This window comes from Gopherus evgoodei, chromosome 5, assembly GCF_007399415.2.
Source record: "Gopherus evgoodei ecotype Sinaloan lineage chromosome 5, rGopEvg1_v1.p, whole genome shotgun sequence".
In the NCBI taxonomy this organism is placed as follows: domain Eukaryota; kingdom Metazoa; phylum Chordata; order Testudines; family Testudinidae; genus Gopherus; species Gopherus evgoodei.
Window position 1 is genome coordinate 55,590,772 of NC_044326.1, and position 22,103 is coordinate 55,612,874.

At 37.5% G+C, this 22,103-nt stretch overlaps 1 protein-coding gene across 3 annotated transcripts in view; it reads right to left on the minus strand.

Moving 5' to 3' along the window:
• Positions 1-22,103, minus strand: part of SGCZ (sarcoglycan zeta) — a 386,520-nt gene that overhangs the window by 63,018 nt on the left and 301,399 nt on the right. For 2 of the 3 annotated variants that reach the window (XM_030565438.1, XM_030565437.1), the window contains one exon: positions 13,299-13,421. The exons of the other annotated variant lie outside the window; for it this stretch is intronic. In XM_030565438.1, the coding sequence (XP_030421298.1) occupies positions 13,299-13,421 (123 nt within the window). The remainder of the gene's footprint in view (positions 1-13,298; positions 13,422-22,103) is intronic. 3 annotated transcript variants of the gene reach the window in all.

The following is a 22,103-nucleotide window of genomic DNA, read 5'->3' on the forward strand; positions in this document are numbered from 1 at the left end:
GACAGACATTTAAATGTACAATGCAGGCAGAAAGTTTTAGCCCATATTTTTGTGGGTGATTTAATATTTTTCTGGAGTGCCTTTCCTTGGGTGAAAGTATTCTTAGCTCACAGGAGTCTGCTACCACTAAAGTTTGAGATGCATTGCACCAAAGAAATTTCTTGAAAAATATCTTTCACAGCTTTACCTGCATTCCGCTGCTTTGGGCTTAGATCTACAATAGCAAAGCCCTTGATGCTGATGCTGCAAAACTAACATCTCCATCAGTGTAGATGTTGGTTTCAAATTTTGATGGCCACAGATTCACATATCTGTTGTTTGGCAGCTAGAGTCATTCAAGTCTAATGGCTTTCAGTCATGGGCCCTGTTATCTTGGGAAGGGGCTGAAACTGTCTCTCCCTCTGACATTCCAAAACCTCATCTAAGATATCTTATACATAAAAACACAATTTTGAGGTATAGATCAATATTATTTACCAAACTGCCACATTGTGTTATAACTGAACTTTTGCTTTTTTGCTATGGATAGAGAGCTGGGTTCAATAGGTGTCCACTAATTTGGCATGTGTACTTAAATTTTGTTCAGTTACTATTTGGAATTTTTTTTTTAACAACTACATCAAACCTAGCAATTTTGCCAGTGTCACTTACGATTTAGCTGAGTAAGCCAGGTGAATGTTATTAAGTGCTTCCCCTGCTCTGCATCAGTTCTCCCTCCAAAATGCATTTACCTGGAATGATGATGCTTCTACTGGGCCTGGCAAATCCAAGATCCTCTTTCTCATTGAAATTCCTAGTCAGCCTTTGAAAACACTAATATATATATATATATATATATATATATATATATTTCTGCTCTCAAAACCACATATATCAAATAATCATTTATTTTCCTCTATATTTCAGTACTTGTTATAAATGTTTTAATTATATTCTTACAACCTAATCTGTAATTCAAAAATATTCGTAATTTCCACATATTTCTGTCATCTTTCCTTTTTATAGCCTTAAGCCACATTTCTACTTTATCATCATATTTTAACTATTCTAGCAGCCATTTCTATATTATTTCATTTACCTCCAGTCCTATATTACAGTCTTAAAATTAAAACTAAGAGGTCTATATTCTCTCCTGAATGTTCATTTTGAATGATAATTAAAATATAAGGGTGAGGGCATTTATTAGCATCTGAGCTACACATCAAAACCTTGATCCTGTCTCCACTGAAGTCAGTGGCAAAAGTCTCACTACTTCAGTGGGAATAGGATTGGACCAATATTCACAAGAACATTTTATCTATTGTAATAAAAGAAATATTTGTGATTGCTAATAGATTTTATCTAACGCTACCTTGGTATCAAAGTACATTTGACCTATGCATGCCCTGCAATAATCTGAAAGTGTTTCTGCTAAACCTTCCTTCTTTTCCTCTCTATCCTTGTGTCTTTTATGCAACTGTATATTTTCTTCTAAAGACACCCAAGAGGACAAAATGGCCTCCAAAATGTGTAACTATTTTTCAGTCAACTCAAACACCTCTGCTATTCATCTTATCAAACTCCAGTAATGGGACAAACTAACATGCTTGAAATATGGAAACAAAGTGATTGTCAACAAATTAGATCAACTCAAACAGTGTACAGCCATGAAAGTCCATGGTCCTAAAAAGTTACATGCCTCAAATATAATGGAGGCAGTAGAATTTTTATCTACCACCTACCACAACTTCATTAAATGCATTGACACACACATTCACTTTTTTAAAAAACAGGAGAAATTACTGATAAAATATTCAATCATTATTCATAAAACCCCATTTCTTTCAAAAAGACCTAGGAAATCAAGGCAAGCACACTGCTATGTGCAGATCATACAATTAACTACTGCAGCAGTGGAGTGAGAACCATAAACAAACCAAGCAAGTAAATAAAACAGTGCCGGTTACAATAGTTCAGGTTGTTCCAACACAGTTATTTTTGCCAGCCAATATTTTAAATCACCAGCTAATTTAGAATGGACTTTGTAATAAAATTAGTTACAATCTGACCATTTCCTGCAGCTGTAAAACACAACTTAATCTGATTGTAGGGCAAAAGATGGTTTCTCTCGAATACTTGATTAAAGCCTGACAATTGAAAATGTAGCTGTTACTGCTAGACTTGGGCGGCTTAATTTGCAAATTAATCTTTTCCTCACCATATTTTACACACATTACTATAAAACGCTATGTGCGCAAAGACTTAGCTGATATTTAAAAAGTTGTTGAACACACCTAAAACACATCAAGTTACTCTAGTTGTTTTTATCATTTGTGGAGGGGTTGAGGGGAAGCTTCACACGTGATTAACACACACGATTAACACACATGATACAGAAGAATATGCTAAGGAGAGAGACTCAGATGTAAACCCATTTTCCCATAATTCATAGAAAGACAAACATCCATGAGTTTCTTGTTATAAAGATGAAATGTTTAGTACAATTTGTAGAAAGCATAAAAAGCTTAGTGATAGCAGCACTCATTTTCTAAGTGTATGTATGGCCTTTAGAATGAAATTCCTTCAGGTACATGAACTGCTTTGCTGGAAATGCACGGAAGCCAAAAATATGTTATTTTGTCCAATTAACTCATTTTTTACTAGATTGCTCCATAAAATGTAGCACCAGGACAAACAAAAATTTGCCTCTTTGTTTAAGGTAGCTTACACAATAACTAAATAGGATTTCAATAATGGAGATTTTTAAATATTCGACAACCTGCAGGCCAAATATTGCTTTAAACTTGGATCAAACTATATTAACACTCATGGAAAGGCTTCATAGAGAATGTGGCAAAATCCCTTACAGTAGAGTCTTTGAAATAAATATTGAAAGTTAGGTTTCTTACTGTGCTTGCTGAAAGAAATGGTGACAGATGTGCATTTGAACATGAGTGAACTTACATCACATTGGTACACAGACCTGTCAAATGTCATGCATATTGCATTACACTCATGCATTTTCAAGATTTGTCACACTTTCCTGCACAACTAGCAACATATTGTTAATAAAAATTCTAGTTATTAAATAATTAACAATAAAGGGGGAAGAAAAGCATCTTTTCACTTTGGATTAGGATATAGGGAAGGTGAAAGATAGGGAAAGAACCTACAATTATACATCCCAGATATTCTTTGAGGTCAAGGACTTGAGTTCTGCAGGAGGAATGCAAATGGTATGTAACAGTGATATGGAAGGATTTTGAGCGGCTCCATCATGTTTGCAAGCATAGCACTGGAAAAAATTGCTCTGCTACCATTAACTGAAATTAAATTGGTGAGAAATGGGGTGGCAGCATTAGACTATAACATTAAGATTAATAAGTTTGCAAATAAGTATTGTGACAAAGTTCCTCCTCTGCCTTGGTGGGTCCTGCGTTTATTGGTGGATTTGCTTGCCTCAGAGATTCATGGCAACCCTCAGTTTGGCCACTTTTGCTAGTGGCTCAAATCTGTCATTCACTCAGCTAACCTCATCACTGACAAGCATGGGGAAAGGGAGGAGTACAATCCCGACAGTCTCTTCTGACCCACTTAGTGGCAGGGTCGACTCTAGGTATTCTGCCTAAGCAAACACGGCAGGCAGGCTGCCTTTGGCAGCTTGCCTGTGGGAGGTCCCCAGTCCTGCGGATTCGGTGGCATGCCTGCGGGAGGTCCGCCGAAGCCACAGGACCAGCAGAGCGCCCCCCATGGCTTGCCGCCCCAAGCACACGCTTGGCATGCTGGTGCCTGGAGCCGCCCCTGCCTAGTGGGTCAGGGGATAGGCCAGGGACCTTCACCTCTAGTGGGATCCACAGTCCTGGTCACCTCCTCATCTCAAATAGAGAGTTGAGGGTTCCAGCCCAGGGCCCTGTGGATTGAAACTGTCTACAGTGTCTCTTGTAACAGCTGCGTGACAGCTACAACTCCTTGGGTTACTTCCTCATGGCCTCCTCCCAACTCCTCCTTTATCCTCACCACAGGACCTTCCTCCTGATGTCTGGTAATGCTTGTACTTCACATTCCTCCAGCAGTACACTTACTCACTTTCAGCTTCTTGCATCTCCTGCTCCCAGCTCCTCACAAGCGCCTCACGAACTGAGGTGAGGTCCTTTTTAAAACCAGATGCCCTGATTAGCCTGCTTGTCCGAACTGATTCTGATAGCATCTTAATTGGCTCCAGGTGTCCTAATTAGCCTGCCTTAATTGGTTCCAGCAACCTCCTAATTGTTCTGGAACAGCCCATTATCTTACTTAGGGAAAAGAGACCTGCTTAATCTGGGGCTAATATATCTACCTTCTATCACTCTCCTGTAGCCATCTGTCCTGACCCTGCCACAGTATTTATTAAAGAAATAAGGTAATTGTTTATAGTTTAAATTTTGATAATTGTAAGTGTGCACACAATGTTGGCGCACAGCCAAAGACAGTGACTTGGCAGTTCCAAGCAGTTCAGCCTATGACTAAGAGGTTGGTAGTCAGAGTGTGGACTGAAGTCAGGTAAAGGTGACTCCAAAATTGTAGGGAGCGATCATACAGGCATACTCAGTCCAAAACTACATGAGGGTCACCATAATAGTAACATCCCATAATACTTAAAACTTGTTGTGTAACAGCTTTGATTGACAGCAAGATTTAGCAGTTGTCACTGAGCTATAAGTATAGACCCAACCAGAGAATGTCTAAAGGTGATTGGAGGCTTGGTATGCTAATGACAGATGAAAAATAACCAATCAGAACAAGCCAAAAACTGTATATAAAGCAGAGAGCAGGCAGGCAAAAGTCAATCAGGTAGGAGCAGGAGAAGATCAGAGAAACCTACAAAATCAAAGAACAGCAAGGAAGAAGACCTGAAGAAAGAAGCAATTGCAGGGTGACAGCAGCAGCAGGCTGCTGGGACAGAGCAGAAAAGGATCTTGAGACAAAGCAGAAGGATCCTTAAGAGAGAGGGAAAGAATGCTATGGAGAGTAAGCATGTCAGCCATAGTATAGGACAGGGGTCGGCAACCTTTCAAAAGTGGTGTGTTGAGTCTTCATTTATTCACTCCGATTTAAGGTTTCGCGTGACAGTAACACATTTTAACATTCTTAGAAGGGCTCTTTCTATAAGTCTATAATATGTAACTAAACTACTGTCGTATGTAAAGTAAATAAGGTTTTTAAAATGTTTAAGAAGCTTCATTTAAAATTAAATAAAATGCAGAGCCCCCCGGACCAGTGGCCAGGACCCAAGCAGTGGGAGTGTCGCTGAAAATCAGCTCGCATGCCGCCTTCGGCACCTGTGCCATAGGTTGCCTACCTAAGGTATAGGATATGGAACAGAAATAAGGTTAATAAATGTATATGCCTGGGATAATAAAGATGTGTGTTTGTGTCATGAATGTTACCTTGTTCTATATGCATAAAGTTTAGTTCATTAAGATTGCTGTTAGTGTCCTACATATGACTGATCACCACATGCAGAACATACGTTGTTTTGGAAAAGTACTGCTTGGGTGTCAATCCTTTGGGTGGAGGGCTGTATCAGTTTCCTCCCAGGTGTGAACAGATCTAGTCTGTTTGGAGGAGTTTCTGGAAGGGCATAGGGAGATCCTTGTTAAACCCTGGGAATTCTACTAGGACAGACCTCCTCCTTTCACCTTGCAGTAACAGATTGATAGCTCAACATCTTGAGAACCTGGATGTATGCAATAGGAAGGCTGCCCTGGGACCTCTGAATCTGTTTTTGGGGTAACAACTGGGTACATGGAGTCAGCTGGGATTCTACTGCTCAGCCTTACTTCCCAGCCCCTTGGCAATATCCACACTCCCCTTCTTCCTCTGCAGGCTCCCTGGGATGTGTTAAGGCTGGCAACGGGAGTCCCAGGGCAAGAAAAGACAGCACTCCTCCACAAAGGTTCAATGTTTTGTCATACACTGTAGTGAAATATAAGTTATGACTGAGAAATCAGAGGCTGAATGATTTATTATGAATTTTTTTTTTTTAAAAAACCTATGTTGTACTTTTCATAATGTGAAGTCCTGTGTGAAATTTTGGGAGTAACTTCAAGACTCTTATGTTTTAGAGGCTCCCCAAAAGGTGGCAAGTCTCTGTAGAAAATTTGAAAAGGAGTGATTTTAAATGTGTCAGAACTCTGAAAAGAAGGTCCTAAAGACTGTGGAAAAGACCTAGAAAATAAAGATTGTCCAGTCAAAACCTTCATTTCTGTGAATTATAATTCTTAATTAGGAGATTTACACCATACTTTAGGGGAAAAACTAAACCCATCCTTAAGTACAGAACCACGAAGGCATCTCCATACGCAATGTTCACAAAGCGGTTCAATTTAGCCTGAGAACTGACATGTAGGAGAAGTTTGGATGTGTAGCTTTATACATTTTGTTTATCCATCAGCTCCCTAAAGAGAATTCTTTGAAGTAAATTCCCCGTCTGGCTGATGTTCTACAATTTAAAATAGAAAAGGAAGATGTGAAGTTTTAAGTTTGTCACAAGAATGCAAGCTTTCAGAACATGCACAGTCTTTTTCTCCCTTTGTGTGATAAAGTAGGAAAGAACTAACACAATTTAAAGAAACAGATAATGGTGGTGGAATGAGAGAGACATAGAAGTTCTATAAATTATATCAGCAAACCCTATATCATCAAGATTTTTAAATTAAACTTTGGCACCTTCGCAATGAGAGTGTGAATTATTTTCATTATTTAGTGAGGGTCTCATAAGGTAAAGTGTCAATGGCTATGGTGACTCCATTATTTTTAGTGGCAAAATAATGAACTCCTGTGATCACCTTTTAATATAATATTTATAAAATATCAGGGTTAGCTATGAAGCTCCTTAATGGGGAAATCCATAACTCTATTTTTTTCTGGAAACAAAAATACAGCTTCTGCCTCCAGGTCTTGCTAGTCCTGGAAGGATGTATATTCATTTTCTTGACGGCTGGTTTCACCAGTGTGCTGCTGCCACACTTTTCTTGCACAAAATAAGATTCCTTGCATTCTAGATAGACAAATAAAAGTGTCACAAGCTTTGTAACTTCTACTTTATGCTTAATATTTCAAGATCTCTAAAGACAGAAATTGGCTAGGTTGCATTGCAAGCTGTGTTACACCAATGTTTCACAAGTATCCAAAGGGAGAAGAAGAAACAGAGTTTGGCTCTGTGGCTTTCCGCAACTCATCAGCGGTGTAGCCCCCAGAAGAATTTTGACAAAAGTTGCTGACTATGTAGTAGGTTCATTCATGAACTGGAGATTCCTGAGAGAGACCTCTAGGCCACAATTAAGTAGGAAAACGAAATCTGGTTTACTCTGTAATATCAATCCTGAATTACTGTAACCTGAAAACTTCAGATTTTCCATCCACAAACATTGTTCTGTTTCTGTTCACTCTTTGTTTATTTGTGTTTTTCAGAGTCCTGCTTTCCCCTCATCTTCTTCCCTACATACCACCCCAAGGCACTGCGGTTATGAAAGTGTTGTCTTGAGAAAAATACTTTTTCTCTTCCAATTTCCATCTGACGCTTGGCACTGAGACACCTTGCCAGGTTTCATCAGTCATATCATGTCATATAGTGTAATGTAAATTGACTGATGCAACCCACAGAGACTCATCACGTCACCAGGTCTTTCTGAAAAAATTAAAAGTAAAACACAATCCTTAGTCAGAACTCAAAGACCCATGATATGAAGAAAGTGTATTTTTTTTCCCCAGGCTGGGGATTTTACCATCTTTTGGAAAGATTTCAGTACTTTCCATGAGTCTACATGTAGACTCGTAGCATTGGTACAAACTATTTAGTTCCTCTCTAATTGACATTCCTGGATCAATAATCTCAGTTTTGGTCTGCAGTGAGTAATAAAGCTTATCCAACTTGCTACAGCTTTGACATTTGGCTGCAGCATAGTGCATGCTCTGTTCTCTTTTCAGGGAATCTAGAAGTTTGGAAATCAGGGATTTTTCAGTAACCAATTTAGAGAAGGTAATTAAATTGATATTTAAATATTCCAATATAGAGGATATTTTTGTTCTCTTATAAACTGATTAAAGAGTTAACATAAAAGGGTACCCAGAGTTTTTACAACACAAGGGTTTGAATTCATGCCAGTGTTTCATTCTAGTTATATTATTATAGGCCCCTAAATTTCTGGGCCATTAACATCAGTTTAATGAAGCTAGTCAGGAAGTAACTGTAAAAGAGTGATCTTAAGAACATAACTATATTGGATCAGGCCAATGGTCCATCTATCCCAATATCCGGCCTCCTGACAGTGGCTGGTGCCAGATGATTCAGAGGGAATGAACAGAACAGGCAATTGTTGAATGGTCCATCCCGTCATCCAGTCCCAACCAGCTCCTTACAGTCAGAGGCTTAGGGACACCCAGAGCATGGGGTTGCATCTCTGACCATCTTGGCTAATGTCCATTAATGGATCTATGATCCATGAACTTACCTAATTCTTTTTGAAACACAGTTATACTTTTGGCCTTTATAGCATTCCCTGACAATGAGTTTCACAGGTTGACTGTGAATTGTGTGAAGTAATTGATTTGGTTTGTTTTAAACATGCTGATCATCATCATCATCATCAGGTGACCCGTAGTTCTTGTGTTATATGAAAGGATAAAACTTTCCTATTCACTTTCTCCACACCCTTCATGATTTGATACCCCCTTTAATCATCTCTTTTCTTAATTGAACAATCTCAGTCATTTTAATCTCATCTCATATGTTAGCTGCTCCATACTCAATCGTTTTTGTATCTTTTCCAATTCTAATATGCCTGTATTGAGATGGAGAGACCAGAACTGCACACACTGTTGAAGGTGTGGGTATATCATGGATTTGTACAGTGACATTATGGTATTTTCTATCTTATGATGCCTCCGTTTCCTAATGGTTCCTAACATTCGGTTAGCTTTTTTGACTGCCATTGCACATGGAATGGATGTTTTCAGAGAAACTCCAAGATCTTTTTTTGAATGGTAACAGCTAATTTAGGCCTCATCATTTTATTTTATTATATATGGTTTCACTTCCTTTTATTTGATTTCCATGCACACGTTTTGCTTTTTGTGAAATGTTTATAAAATGGCTTTTTTAAAAAAAAAAAAAACAAAAGTGAAAATACAAACTGCTGCATGTTCTGGTGCAAACTATTTTTTAAATAGAAAATGGGCCCAATTTCTCTTAAAAACTCATGCATTAAAATCTGAAAATGGGAAGACTCTGTGTACAGTGTAGTACCCTTAATGATTTTTTTCTAACAGGAATAGGTCAGTTTTTAAGTTTGCAAATAAATGCAATCACCTATCTATACATACACAATTTTTAACCAATTTTACACTTCGTTGTATATTTTGCACAGATCTGTCCTTACATTGAGAAAGGTAGGGTACAGGAGGCAATGGGAACTAGAGATAATATATTTAGCAAATAGCAGCACTTTAAGCTCTGGACATACCAGCCAAAGAAAGCAAAAGCCCAAGAATACTCATCTTTAAGGAAAAAAAAACAAGCAGAAAATCTCAATCGTCAGTAAATAACTTGGATGCTAAAAGACACCATAGCAACAGCAAGGACCTCTCCTTCATTAGAAAATGCCCTACTAACACTTTCCATCAATGACTAGTACTGTACAATTCCCATTCGTCTCCACAGCTTGGAGAATAATTGATTTTTCATTTTACTGACAGCTCTGAAAAAAAAATCAGTTCAGACCAAACCATATCCAAAAATTCAGTGAATCAAAAAACATTTGTTTTTGGGTCCAAAAATGTATGTTGTTCAACCTGAAATGTTTTGCTTCCAAGCATTTTTAAAGGGCTAGGTGAGACTTGGATTCAAATCCCTGCTCCAATGAGGGAGGGTAGGCCTCCTTCCTTCAAAGTGAATGCCCTAACCAGCAGGCTATATATTATTCTTGGCTTGAGCACAAGTTCTACTGCAGAAGTTCTTCCACTTTATATAAAACAGCTGAATTGTCGGGGGGACAAGACAGGACGGGATGGGAGAGACAGACACAGACACACACACACTCTTTCCATAGTATAGTGGCTAGGGAACTCACGTGAGAAGTCCAGGTTCAAGTCCCTGCACCAAGGAATATGTAATCACTTATATAAAATGAGTTGCTTTCTGCTGAAAATATCGAGCGCAGAATAGCCTATAGTCTGCTGTTTAGGGTACTCACCTGGAAGTAGGGAGAAGTTGGTTCAAATCCCAGGGTTTCCCACATCTTACGTGAATGTTCTAACCTAGTTATAAGGTGGGCACCATCTCTCCAGCCATTTTGTGAATCTAGCCCGTTTTTTCCCTGGCCCAAAATGTTGAGCAAATTTGTGTCAAAATCACAAATAGTTTCAGGTTGACTAAACTGCATTTATTCAGCAAATAAACTATGTTTTCAAAAAAATTCACCCTGCTTTAGCAGTCTCTAATATATCCAAACTCCCACAAATCAAAAAGATTGTTCCAAAAAGAAAAACAAACAGGCCAAATTTACCCAGGTTGTCCCCAGCATTTGCAGACCCCTATATTGCTTTATAAAATCATTCACTATGATCATTTAGTTAATCCGCACCTGTGTTCCAGAGAAGATCCATCTGAATACCTAGGGACAGCTTTTCAAATGTACTTTGCACTCTGCAGCTCCTACTGAAAACAATTGGAGCTGATGAGTATGTTTATCAGTCTGGCCCTTAGTTCATAAAGCGGTGAAACTTGAGAACTTTTCTATTGCTTAAAGTACCAGTAGATAGCATTACCAAGGTTTATGCAGTATTCTCTTGGGCCCTTCACCCTACAGACACTTACATGCATGCTCATCTTTACTCATGTGAGTAATTCCCATTAAACTCAGTGAGACTATTCACATGAGTAAACCTAAGCCTGTGCATAACTGACTGCAGGATCAGGGCTTAATTTGCACTTAGCAGCCACTGTATACACAGATAAATGTTAGGTCATAGCTACTTCAATTCACTCTACTATCATGAGATCCTGTGGTAGAGGACCAGATATATACACACACACACACACACACACACACACAGAGTAATCCCTGAAACTCAGCTAAACGTGTCAAAGCAGCATTAACTCAAATTTTCCTGGCCTTTGTGGGTAAGGTAAAATCTTCAGTATTTTTTTGAAAAAAAAACTATACTTGTTTTTTGCTTAATATTAGATATATACACTTTGGTTTCTTTCATGAATTAAGAGAAAAATCCCTTTCTTTGTCACAAGGAACAATTTTATTGGCCTGATTTTCCCTATTGGTCCTATTGAAGTCAATGGGAGCTGTTTAGACTCAGCCACACTGAAAATGTAGCCATATAAACTCAAGTTAAGGTTCACTCATACAATAAATTACTTTTCAAAGTCTTTAAAAAGATACATCACATCTACAGCACACAATTAGTTTTCCTAATGGTGACAACTCTAGCACTTCTATGTCCTTTGTCGGATGTGTTTTCTTTTGTTCCATTTTAATAGCTGCTTTGAAAGCTTGTGTCAATTGTGTAAGATTGAACGTCTGAATATTTAACAATCTGACTGGGAGTTTGAATCCCAGTGGGGTTCCAGGATGATTCTACCTTTTTCTTCTAATATTCTTCCAATGTCTCCTCTATTGTGATAAAAGTCTTCTAAAACTTCTGTCCGTGAAGAGCTCCTCTGAAGCAATGAAGAACCCCTCCCCCATCCTTTTAAATGGATGGAATTAATGCTATTTCACTGGACGGCATTTATAAATTGTCTACTGTGAAAAGTCTTTGATTATGAAGTACCAGCATGAGAAGAAAATTGTGGGCTGTAGAAGTAAGTAGAGATCAGGTAGGAATGGAAGAACAGGAGTGAATTAAAAAAAAATCTTTATCTATTAATCAATATTGCTGTAAACAGACATCTTTGCTGATACTTAAAAAGAAAGTTTCATTAACTGCCGCTTGCCCTGGCTGTGCCTCTGGATATCCTGGATCCAGTCTGGACTGGAAGTAGAAGTAGCAGAATAGTATGAGAAAACCATTTTAATATATCTGGCCTGACTGTAAAGTAGTAGTAGTTTCTAAAATCTCACAAAAAGCCTAGGGATTTATAGTTTAACTTTACAGACAAAAGAGGTTTAGATAGCTCTACTTAAATACGGGCTCAAAACAGAACCATCCCATTGAATTTTAGAGAAGTCGAATCATAATCTAAATTTTGTAATTCAAGCTTCTCTTAAATGTGGACTGACCTGGTACTCCGAGTCCAAACATATGAATCGTGGGGAAGTTCAGATTTGTATCTGACTCTGGATTAGAACTTCATAATTCAGACCTAGCTCTAGTTCAGATAAGGCTTTTTTAAGTATTGAAAGTTTAGATGTTTATCTAAACTAAACCTAGCTTATTTGAGCCTTTTAAGGCTCACCCAGCACCACAATCAAGTATATAATAATGCACCGATGCACCTTCTAGGTATTGATGTTCAGGAAATGCATAAAGATGCTTTAGTAGTAATCTATTTTACACTGATAGTACATAAATCTTACAGATTTGCCCAAAACTGGGTAATTTGCCTCCCAAGTGAGAATTCTTTCTAATTCTTCTATTAACCAGACTAAGCTTCACCTCAGAAATAGGAGTCTCCTTCTCAAATTCAAGGTGAGCATGCTTTAGTTGAGTACTAATTGAGCATACAGAAATTAGATTTGATATTTTCATGACAGAAGAGCTGCAAAACATTCTACGTAATGGTAGCTCTTACACAATTAGGAGGGGACATTATGTAAGTAAAACCTTTCAAAATGGCACATGTACCATAAATCAGTGCTTTACTAATGACATATAAAATCATCCCTGTTAAAAATGAAACATACAGTTTGTGATCATATAAACATCATTCTAAATTCAACTCTGGTCACAAAGAAATTTATTCTGAGCTAGGGTGACCAGGTTAGGGACAGTCCTGATATTTAGGACTTTTTCTTGTATAGGCACCTATTACCTTCCACCTCCTGTCCTGATTTTTCACACTTTCTATCTGGTCACCCTATTCTGAGCATTAGAAAATGTCTTTCATACATGATATTATGCAGCACCTTTTGGTTGCTCATCCTAGATTATTCTGAACAGCTCAAGCACTCTCTGCTAATGCTAAGAATCTGCCTCCATAGACCCATTCATTGCCCTGGAAAAAGAGTTTATGAAAGTTTGAGAGATACAAGTTCATTAAGTAAAATTATCATCAGGATTATTAAAAATACAAATATTTCTTAGAGACCTGATTGTTACTCTACCTGTTACTTTGAGTCTGTCAGCTCCAATGATGATCTCATCTTCATCTGCAGAAAACAGCACCTTTTCACCTTCACTTGCCCTCACTTCAAATCTCTTACACTGGGCCTCCACAGCCTCAGCTCCTGGAATTGAGAAATAAGACACTTAATCTAAGAAAACTGAGATGAAAAGATAAATAATCAATACTTCATTATGAATCCCTGAAGCTTGTACAGTACCTCAAGTTTTGAACAATATTTTGGTCTGTTGTAGAACACTTTGTATTATAAAATCTTTCAACAGTTTCATAGTACAAATGATTATCCCAGTATTGTATATTAGGATAGGATTTAAAAATAAAAATAAATATTATATATAATTTATTTAATCGACATTAGTGGAAAAAAAAGCAAAAATTAAGAAATAACTAAAATTCAGAGATCTTGAAACGCCAATTCAGAAAGGTTTCTTAGATTGTATCTGTATAATTTTCAGATTTGCGTCAGTAAGAACAAAAGATAACCACTGACATATTCTGCCAACACAAACAAGCAAACAAATTCACTTTGTGGAAAAGCTATTTTTTTCCAGTTTGATTTTTCAGTCCTGTCATATACAATACTTTCATAATTTGATAACTTAAAAAAGCGCACACACACAATTTTGTCTCATCACTTGTTTGACACTTGATGTTATGGAAAAAAAAATCCTAAATATCTTAGGGCACCTAGTGCCTTACAGTTAAAAGATATCAAAGTCCTAAGAGAATGTCCCGACTAGAGCATGAGGAACAGGTTTTAGACAAATAGTAGATATCAAAGTCCTATCTACTATATTTTAGAATGCAATCCCTTTTTCTTCTCATACTTCAGTATAAATTCACTCTTTTTTTTTAATTGTATCCTCTTATTTCACTCATCATTAGCAATGAAACAGAGCTTTAATCTTCCAAGTGAGGGTGATAAATGAAAAATTATGTTCCATTGACTAACGGTAAGAAATCCTTCAGCCTTCTTGTGCAATGTTATCTCTATGACACTCCTAGGTTTTCTCATTGAACCCATTTAGCAACATTTATAAATTTAGATTCCTAATTTAGGCCTAGATTATCCCCTCAAGATACACATGCAAAGGATTATGGGGGTGGTATTCTAAACCCCACTGTAGATGTCATCAGAGTTCACATACCAGCCCCCCAGCTCTGTTGAAGCTAGTAGATATTGTACAGTGAGGAATGCACCTGCTTACAAAATGCTGCAGTCATCAGTTCAACATATAAATGGCCATAATCAAAAACCGGAATTCAATCAGAGATATAAAAGCCCTAACAGCCAATTTTGAATTAGGATTTTCTGACGAGGTTCTTAATATTCAGGGCCAAGGTAAAAAAAAAAAAGGTTTAGCTCTTGGAAGGGTGATTACCCCACTAGAGTGATATTATATATACACTTTATAGAAGCTAGAATTATATTTAGAATATCAATACAGAAGGTTTATAGTAATATAGGTGCAGCTTTCTTCCTTTGAAATTAGTGCTATATTTTCCCTGTTGTAAAAGTGTCTCTTATGCAGAAGGTATCTGATTCCACCTTCACGTCATATTTTTGCTTTATTTTTAACATTATGACTGTGATCATCAGGTTTTGCTACAATTTTTATTTACTCTGCGTAGTGAAAGACGTGAACAGGTTTCTGAACTGCTCTTTATTACCACGTAATAATGACCGGATCCCGAGAGTCTCTCAGAACTCTCATATCCCATTAACAGAGACTTAATCCTGCAAAGGGCAGAGTGCTTCCAGAGAGGCATTCAATCCCAGTGGCATGACAAACACATGCTAACCGTAACAGATATGAACCCCTAAGAACTGAACCTCCTGGTTTGTAATCCCTAAGCACTATAAAACCAAGATGGCAAGGTTCAACAGCTCTAAAATGGCTTTGTTTTCTTTTACTGCATTGAGGATCCTGTGCGTGTGTGTGTATGTGAAAGTGCCAACTTACTTCTCATGCAGCTTCTGAACTGTGAGGCTCACATGTTCCTCAAATCCCATTTAAGGGCCTGATCCAACATGGTGCTGAGGTTCCTCCACTCCCACTTGGATTTTTAAGGCAGGGTGTCTGGTAAAAAAAGGTTAAATAGCCCCCTATTACCCTCGTTTCTGAAGTCTTCACAGGACAAACGATTGGCTCACCCGTATATCAATCTTCTTTGTTGAGATTAGCTAGTTGGGACCACTACCTCCTTCTCCCCCAATCGCCCAGAGATTTGAGTGTGTACAGCTTATTTCTCCACCATCCTGGATAGTGGGACTGAAAGAAATGCTGTTTACTCTGCCTAAATTAATTTGGGCCTAAAACACCCCAGATTCCTCTGTACTAAATGAGGTAGTCCCCAGATTTAATCTCACAGAGATAGGAATAAGAATAGAACTGATTCTGCAGAGTGGTCACACTCTACATTCCCAAAGATTATGGACTTACTGAATGCGTACCATATAAGATCAGGCTATAAATAACCATGAATACACTTATCTGTTATCAGTCCTTTAGTCTTGCTTGCACTAGGGAAATCTAATTAAATTCAACATGTGTAAAACAGAAAGAGTATAAATTTTGGCACATGAAATAAAAATATAAGAAGGCAGACCAAGAAAGAATTTGATTAGCAACTAGCTAAATACCACAAAAACTAACAAAAATATTGAAGTATATCAGAAGCAGGAAACCTGATAAGCAGTGGGGTCACTGGCTGATCGATATGCTAAAGGAGCACCCAAAGAAGATAAAGCCATTGCAGAGAAACTAAATGAATTCTCTGCATCAGTTTTCACTGAAGAGTATGTGGGCGAGATACTCACATTAGAGCTATTCTTTGTACAGAACAAATCTGAGAAACTATCCCAGACTGAAGTGTCAATAGAGGAGGTTTTGGAACAAATTGATACATTAAACAGTAATAAGTCACCAGGAACAGTTGGTATTCACTCAAGAGTTCTGAAGGAATTCAAATATGAAATGGCAAAACTACTAACTGTGGTATATAATATATTATTTAAATCAGCCTCTGTACCAGATAACTGAAGGGTAGTTAATGTAATACCTTTAAAAAAAAAAAAAGGGCTCCAGAAGTGATCCTAGCAATTATAGGCCAGTAAGTCTAACTTCAGTACCAGGCAAATTGGTTGAAAAAACAGTATAGAATAGAATAGAATAGAATTGAATTATCAGACACATAGATAAACATGGCAGGTTGAGGAAGAGTCAACACAGCTTTTGTATATATACACAGCTTTTGTAAAGGGAAGTCATGCCTCACCAATCTATTAGAATTCTTTGGATGTGGACAATGGTGATCTAGCAAATACAGTATATTTGGAATTTCAGAAATTATTTGACAAGGTTCCTCAGTAAAGGCTATTAAGCAAAGGAAGCAGTCATGGGATAAAAGGGAAGTTCTTTTCACAGATCAGAAGCTAGTTAAAAGATAGGTTAAAGGAAACAAAGGTTTGGAATATATGGTTATTTTTCACAATGGAGAGAGATAAATATTGGGGTCCCCCAAGAATCTATATTGGGACTGGTGCAGTTCAACATATTCATAAATGATATGAAAGGGGGTGAATAGTGAGGTGACAAAATTTGCAGAAGTTACTGCATTACTTAAGATAGTGAAGTCTAAAACAAATTGAGATGAGTTATAAAGCGATCTCACTAAATTTGTGACTGGGCAAAAAATGATAGATGAAATACAATGTTGATAAATGCAAAGTAATGCACATTAGAAAAAATAATCCCAAGTATATATTCAAAATGATGGGGTCTAAATTAGCTGTTACCACTCAAGAAAGATCTTGAAGTAACTTTGGGTAGTTCTCTGAAAACATCTGCTCAGTGTGCAGCATTTTTTTTAAAAAAGCTAACAATGTTAGAAACCATTAGAAAGGGATAGATAATAAATCAGAAAATATGTCACTGTACAAATCCATGGTGCACCCACACCTTAAGTACTGTGTGCAGTTCTGGATGCCCCATCTGAAGAAGAGCTATATTAAAATTGTAAAAGATACAGAGAAGGGCAACAAAATGGATTAGGAGTATGGAACAGCTTCCATAGGAGGAAAAGACCGGAACTGTTCAACTTGAAAGGAGAGTTGATTAAGAGGAATATGACAGAGGTCTATAAAATTATGGTGAATGGTGTGGAGAAAATGAATAAAGTGTTATTTATCCCTTCACATAACATAAGAACCAGAGGTAACCAGAGGAAATTAAGAGGAACCAGGTTTAAAACAAATGTAAGGAAATACTTCTTCACAAAACACACAGTCAACCTGCATAACTCATTGCCAGGGGATGTTGTGAAGGGCAAAAGTATAATTGGGTCCAAAAAAGAATTAGATAAGTTCATGGGCGATAGTTCCATCAATGGGTATTAACCAAGATGGTCAGAGATGCAACCCTATGCTTGAGATGTCCCTAAACCTCCAACTTTCAGAAGCAGGGGCTGAATCACAGGGGATGGATCACTCAATATTGCCCTGCTCTGTTCACTTCCTCAAGAATCTGTCATCAGCCATTGTCAGAAGACAATCTGTTCTGATATTCTTTAGTGTAGGCATAGGTCTTTACTCATTTTGGACATGAGCAAACTTTTACAGGAACCACACATAATGATACATAAACTTTGCATTTAAAACAATGGACACCAAAAATACTTAAACTTAATTCAAAAAGTTCTCCCAAGGACATGCAGAAATTGTCATATCTGTACCAAGTCAGACCCTATATTTACTTTCCTAGGCACAACTATACAGGCGGAGGGCATCAAAACAGATGGGCTAGATATAGAACTATTTTCAGGTCTGGGAAAAGGAGAATAGTGTTTTGGTAAAAATGATGGGGAAAAGTGACAGGGGGAAAGATACCTATTACAAGTAATAGCCCAGCTTTTAATGAATCACATGTAAAACTTGGTGTGTTACAAATAGTACAGTTTTTCATGCAGAATGCTTAACAAGCTATCCATATGTAGCAGAAATGATTGTTACCACCAGGAAACCTATGAGATATTTTAAACCATTGACATTTGTGGCTCTTTACTTTCATACTATATCAAAGTATTCCTAGAAATCAGTTACTCCACAAATGTCATTACAAAAGTGAATTCCACTTTTTCTACAATAAAAGAAATGTACTTTGAGCATATGTTACACTATGGAACCCAATGATGCTTTACTGAGTAGTACTCAATTATTATTGCTGAAACAGTTTCATAGATTCAAGAGCTGGAAGGGACCTTGAGAGGTCATCGAGTCCAGGCCTCTGTCCTTATGGCAGGACCAAATACTTTCTAGACCATCCCTGATAGACTTTTATCTAACCTGTTCTTAAATATCTCCAGAGATGGAGATTCCACAACCTGCTTAGGCAGTTTATTCCAGTGTTTAATCACCCTGACAGTTAGGACCTTTTTCCTAATGTCCAACCTAAACCTCCCTTGCTGCAGTTTAAGCCCATTGCTTCTTGTTCTATCCTTAGAGGCTAAGATGAACAAGTTTTCTCCCTCCTCCGTATGACACCCTTTTAGATACCTGAAAACTGCTATCATGTCCCCTCTCAGTCTTCTCTTTCCCATACTAAACAAACCCAGTTCTTTTAGCCTTCCTTCACAGGTCATGTTCTCTAGACTTTTAATCATTCTTATTGCTCTTCTCTGGACCCTTTCCAATTTCTCCACATCCTTCTTGAAATGTGGTGCCCAAAACTGGACATAATGCTCCAGTTGAGGCCTAACCAACGCAGAGTAGAGTTGGTATATTCAAGTCATTTGTGGAATTATCCAGAGGCATTAAGACCATTTCTGATGTGCAACCATTTAGGATTTTTTTTTTTTGAGGATTTAAGTTGCTGACGAAGTCATAAATGCTATAACAGAAATGCTGGACTGTTTTGTTACATTTCAACCATGCAGAAGGAAAATAAGTGTATATAGTTGCATGTGTGGTAAATTTGTGTTTCATCCTTTCAGTTACAATGAACACAGTTGTGTCTCAAAAGCAGTCAGCAAATACATGATTTGTGAATCTGTGACAGTATGTTAAAATAAAAAGAAGCAAAGTATGACAGAACTGTCTCTCAAGACATCACGTATAAGTAATGTACATCTGTCAAGTTGTTAGATAAAACTTGTAGAGCAATCACATTCTCCAGTATACTCATTTGCACTGGACACAGAATAGAATCTCTGTCTGAACTATGTTTCCACAAACTGTGGAATCTATACGTCTATCTGTCTCTTCCAATTTTTACTGCATTGAGAATGTCGTTTATGGGAATTCCTCCAATTAGTGAGTCATTTGAGAAACTCTTCAGCTCCGTTGAGCACATACATGCATACTACAGGGGTAGTCTACTTCCTGAGGGTCAGAGTCTTATCCCACCAATGTGACTGTCCAAACTCTTATTGGCTTCAGCGTGCTCAGGATTTGGGACTAAGAACCCAGGGAAGTTTAAATGCAATTTCAATTTATAAACTACTGACTCATTTGAAGCAGAGCTTATATTTCAAAAGCCTAAATATTATCTCAGTATCTTCCTTAAGTAGTTTATAAATAATCCTTGTGAATTTGCTTTGAAATCACAGCTAAATTAATAGTGAATGATTTAATATAAATTCACAGAGAATATTAGAGTATTTGCTGAAAATGTGAAGAATGAATTTTAGCATGCTTTACGTTCAAGGGGATTTCACAATAAAAATAATATACTGTACTGTTTCTTGCAGATTATCAAGCTGAATATTGAGGTAAATTGCAAGTACAATAATGTAGGAAAATTTTGGCTGCCTCTTTCTTTAACATGAACTTTCCATACATAAATTTATATAATAAATGTAGGTATTAAAAGACTAGAATGAAAGGTGTACAGGAAGCCATCCTTACCATGCAATCTCCAATTGTAAGAGATTCATTCAGAATGACAGATTCTGAAACTGGGTATTCTCAAGCCATTGTGCAAAGGGGCCACAATCCAGCTACAAATACCTGGTAAAAAAAAACTCTCTTAGTGGAGGGGAAACCCTTTGTGGTGTATGTATATTGTAGCCAACCCCTTTGTCCAGCCTTGGAGGAATGTCAGTGGAATGTTATGTTTTGGAGGCAAAAGGGGGGCATAGTGGAGCACTAACTCCACCATGGAAATAGCAATTAAGAACCCTGTGTCAGTGCTTGGAAGCAGCACTCAGTGGCATCAGTGGCAGGGAAGGCACTGAGAAAGACATCATAACTGCCTCCCTGATGTCTGTTCCTATATTCTTAACCTTATCCTTATGTTGAGCAGAGCTCTGGCACAGGAGAGAATCAGACTCAAAGTATTAATAATGCCTACTCCTTACACACTTTTCATCAGTGTGTCTCAAAGCACTTAATAAAGGTCAGTATCAGTATCACCATTTTGCAGATGGGAAAACTGAGGCACAGAGTGCTGAAGTGACATACCCAAGGTCAACCAGCAGGCCAGTGGCAGAGCTAGGAATAGAACCCATGTCTCCTGAATCCCAGTTAAGTGCTCTTTCCAGTAGGTGACATTTCAACCAAACATATTGTGCACAATTCTGAAGTGTACCTTTGTTAAGCAACCAATTCCTGTCATTCTTTTGCATGACAGCTTAAGGCAGTTGTCATTGTACTTGCATTCATTTTAAAATTATTTATAAATGTGCCTTCATAACTTACGCTTACTGCATATTTGCATGACCAAAGTTAGCATCGCACCGTGTTGTGTATTTGTATTAAATTATTATCAAAACACCTTTGGATAATTCAGAGTACAAATGATGAAAAGTATAAAATTTTGAATTCTATCTTAGTTGGAATTATGACATTTATATATAACAAGCAGTCTGACGATGCTGTAACTTTATAGTGGAATATGGCATTATTACTCCAGTTATAAGTTCTTTAGGACAGGGACTGGCACTTCGTCATATGTTTATAGCATAATGAGGCCTGGGGTTATTTGCAGCATACAAATAATATATAATAAATGTTTTATAGCTTTGCTAAAATAAGATAATATTTTGCTCAATTTTCATTGATTATTCAACAAACAAATGATCACTGTTATTTGGAATTATGGTACATATTAACAAATACTCACCTCTATATTGTCCCTAAGAGTTAGGCATCTCAAAAGTGATTTTCCATGTTCCCATGACTGGCATGCTCTTGAGTTAAGAAAAAAAAATGCTTTGGAGGCACTTAGGCATGTTATGCAACCCAATGATCAGTGAAGATTATATTTCTCATTCTGTACCTAATCCATGGAAGACATGGGTCTGTTCTAGATCTCAACTGGAAAACTTAGCTCAAATTGTAACAATTTCTGCCTTTAGCTCTAGCTGGTTCATTCCTTGGTATCAGCCAAGATGGTAACCATCAGAAATGGATTAGATGAAGTAGAATTTACTGGAGAATATGCATGGAAATCTCCCAAATTGGGATAAGTGATATAATGCCCTACCAAATACAGAGCTATATTTTTACATTACATCAAGTTTGTAAAGGAACTGAAAACAGTACTTCAGTGACTGTGGGAAGGTAAAGCTCATAATTGCATGCATAATAGATGTGCTCTCCTAAAAAACTAATATAATTTAGTATAGAGATGCCTTTTTCCTTGGCATTCCTAGGAAGGTTGTTGCTGCAGAAGGTACACTCTGCAGAAACCTTACCATCAGACATTGGCCTGCTTTTGCTGATGTCTCTGTTGGTATAGCTCATCACAGATTCTTAGATGCTCCGGATCATTAGATGCTCTCTTGT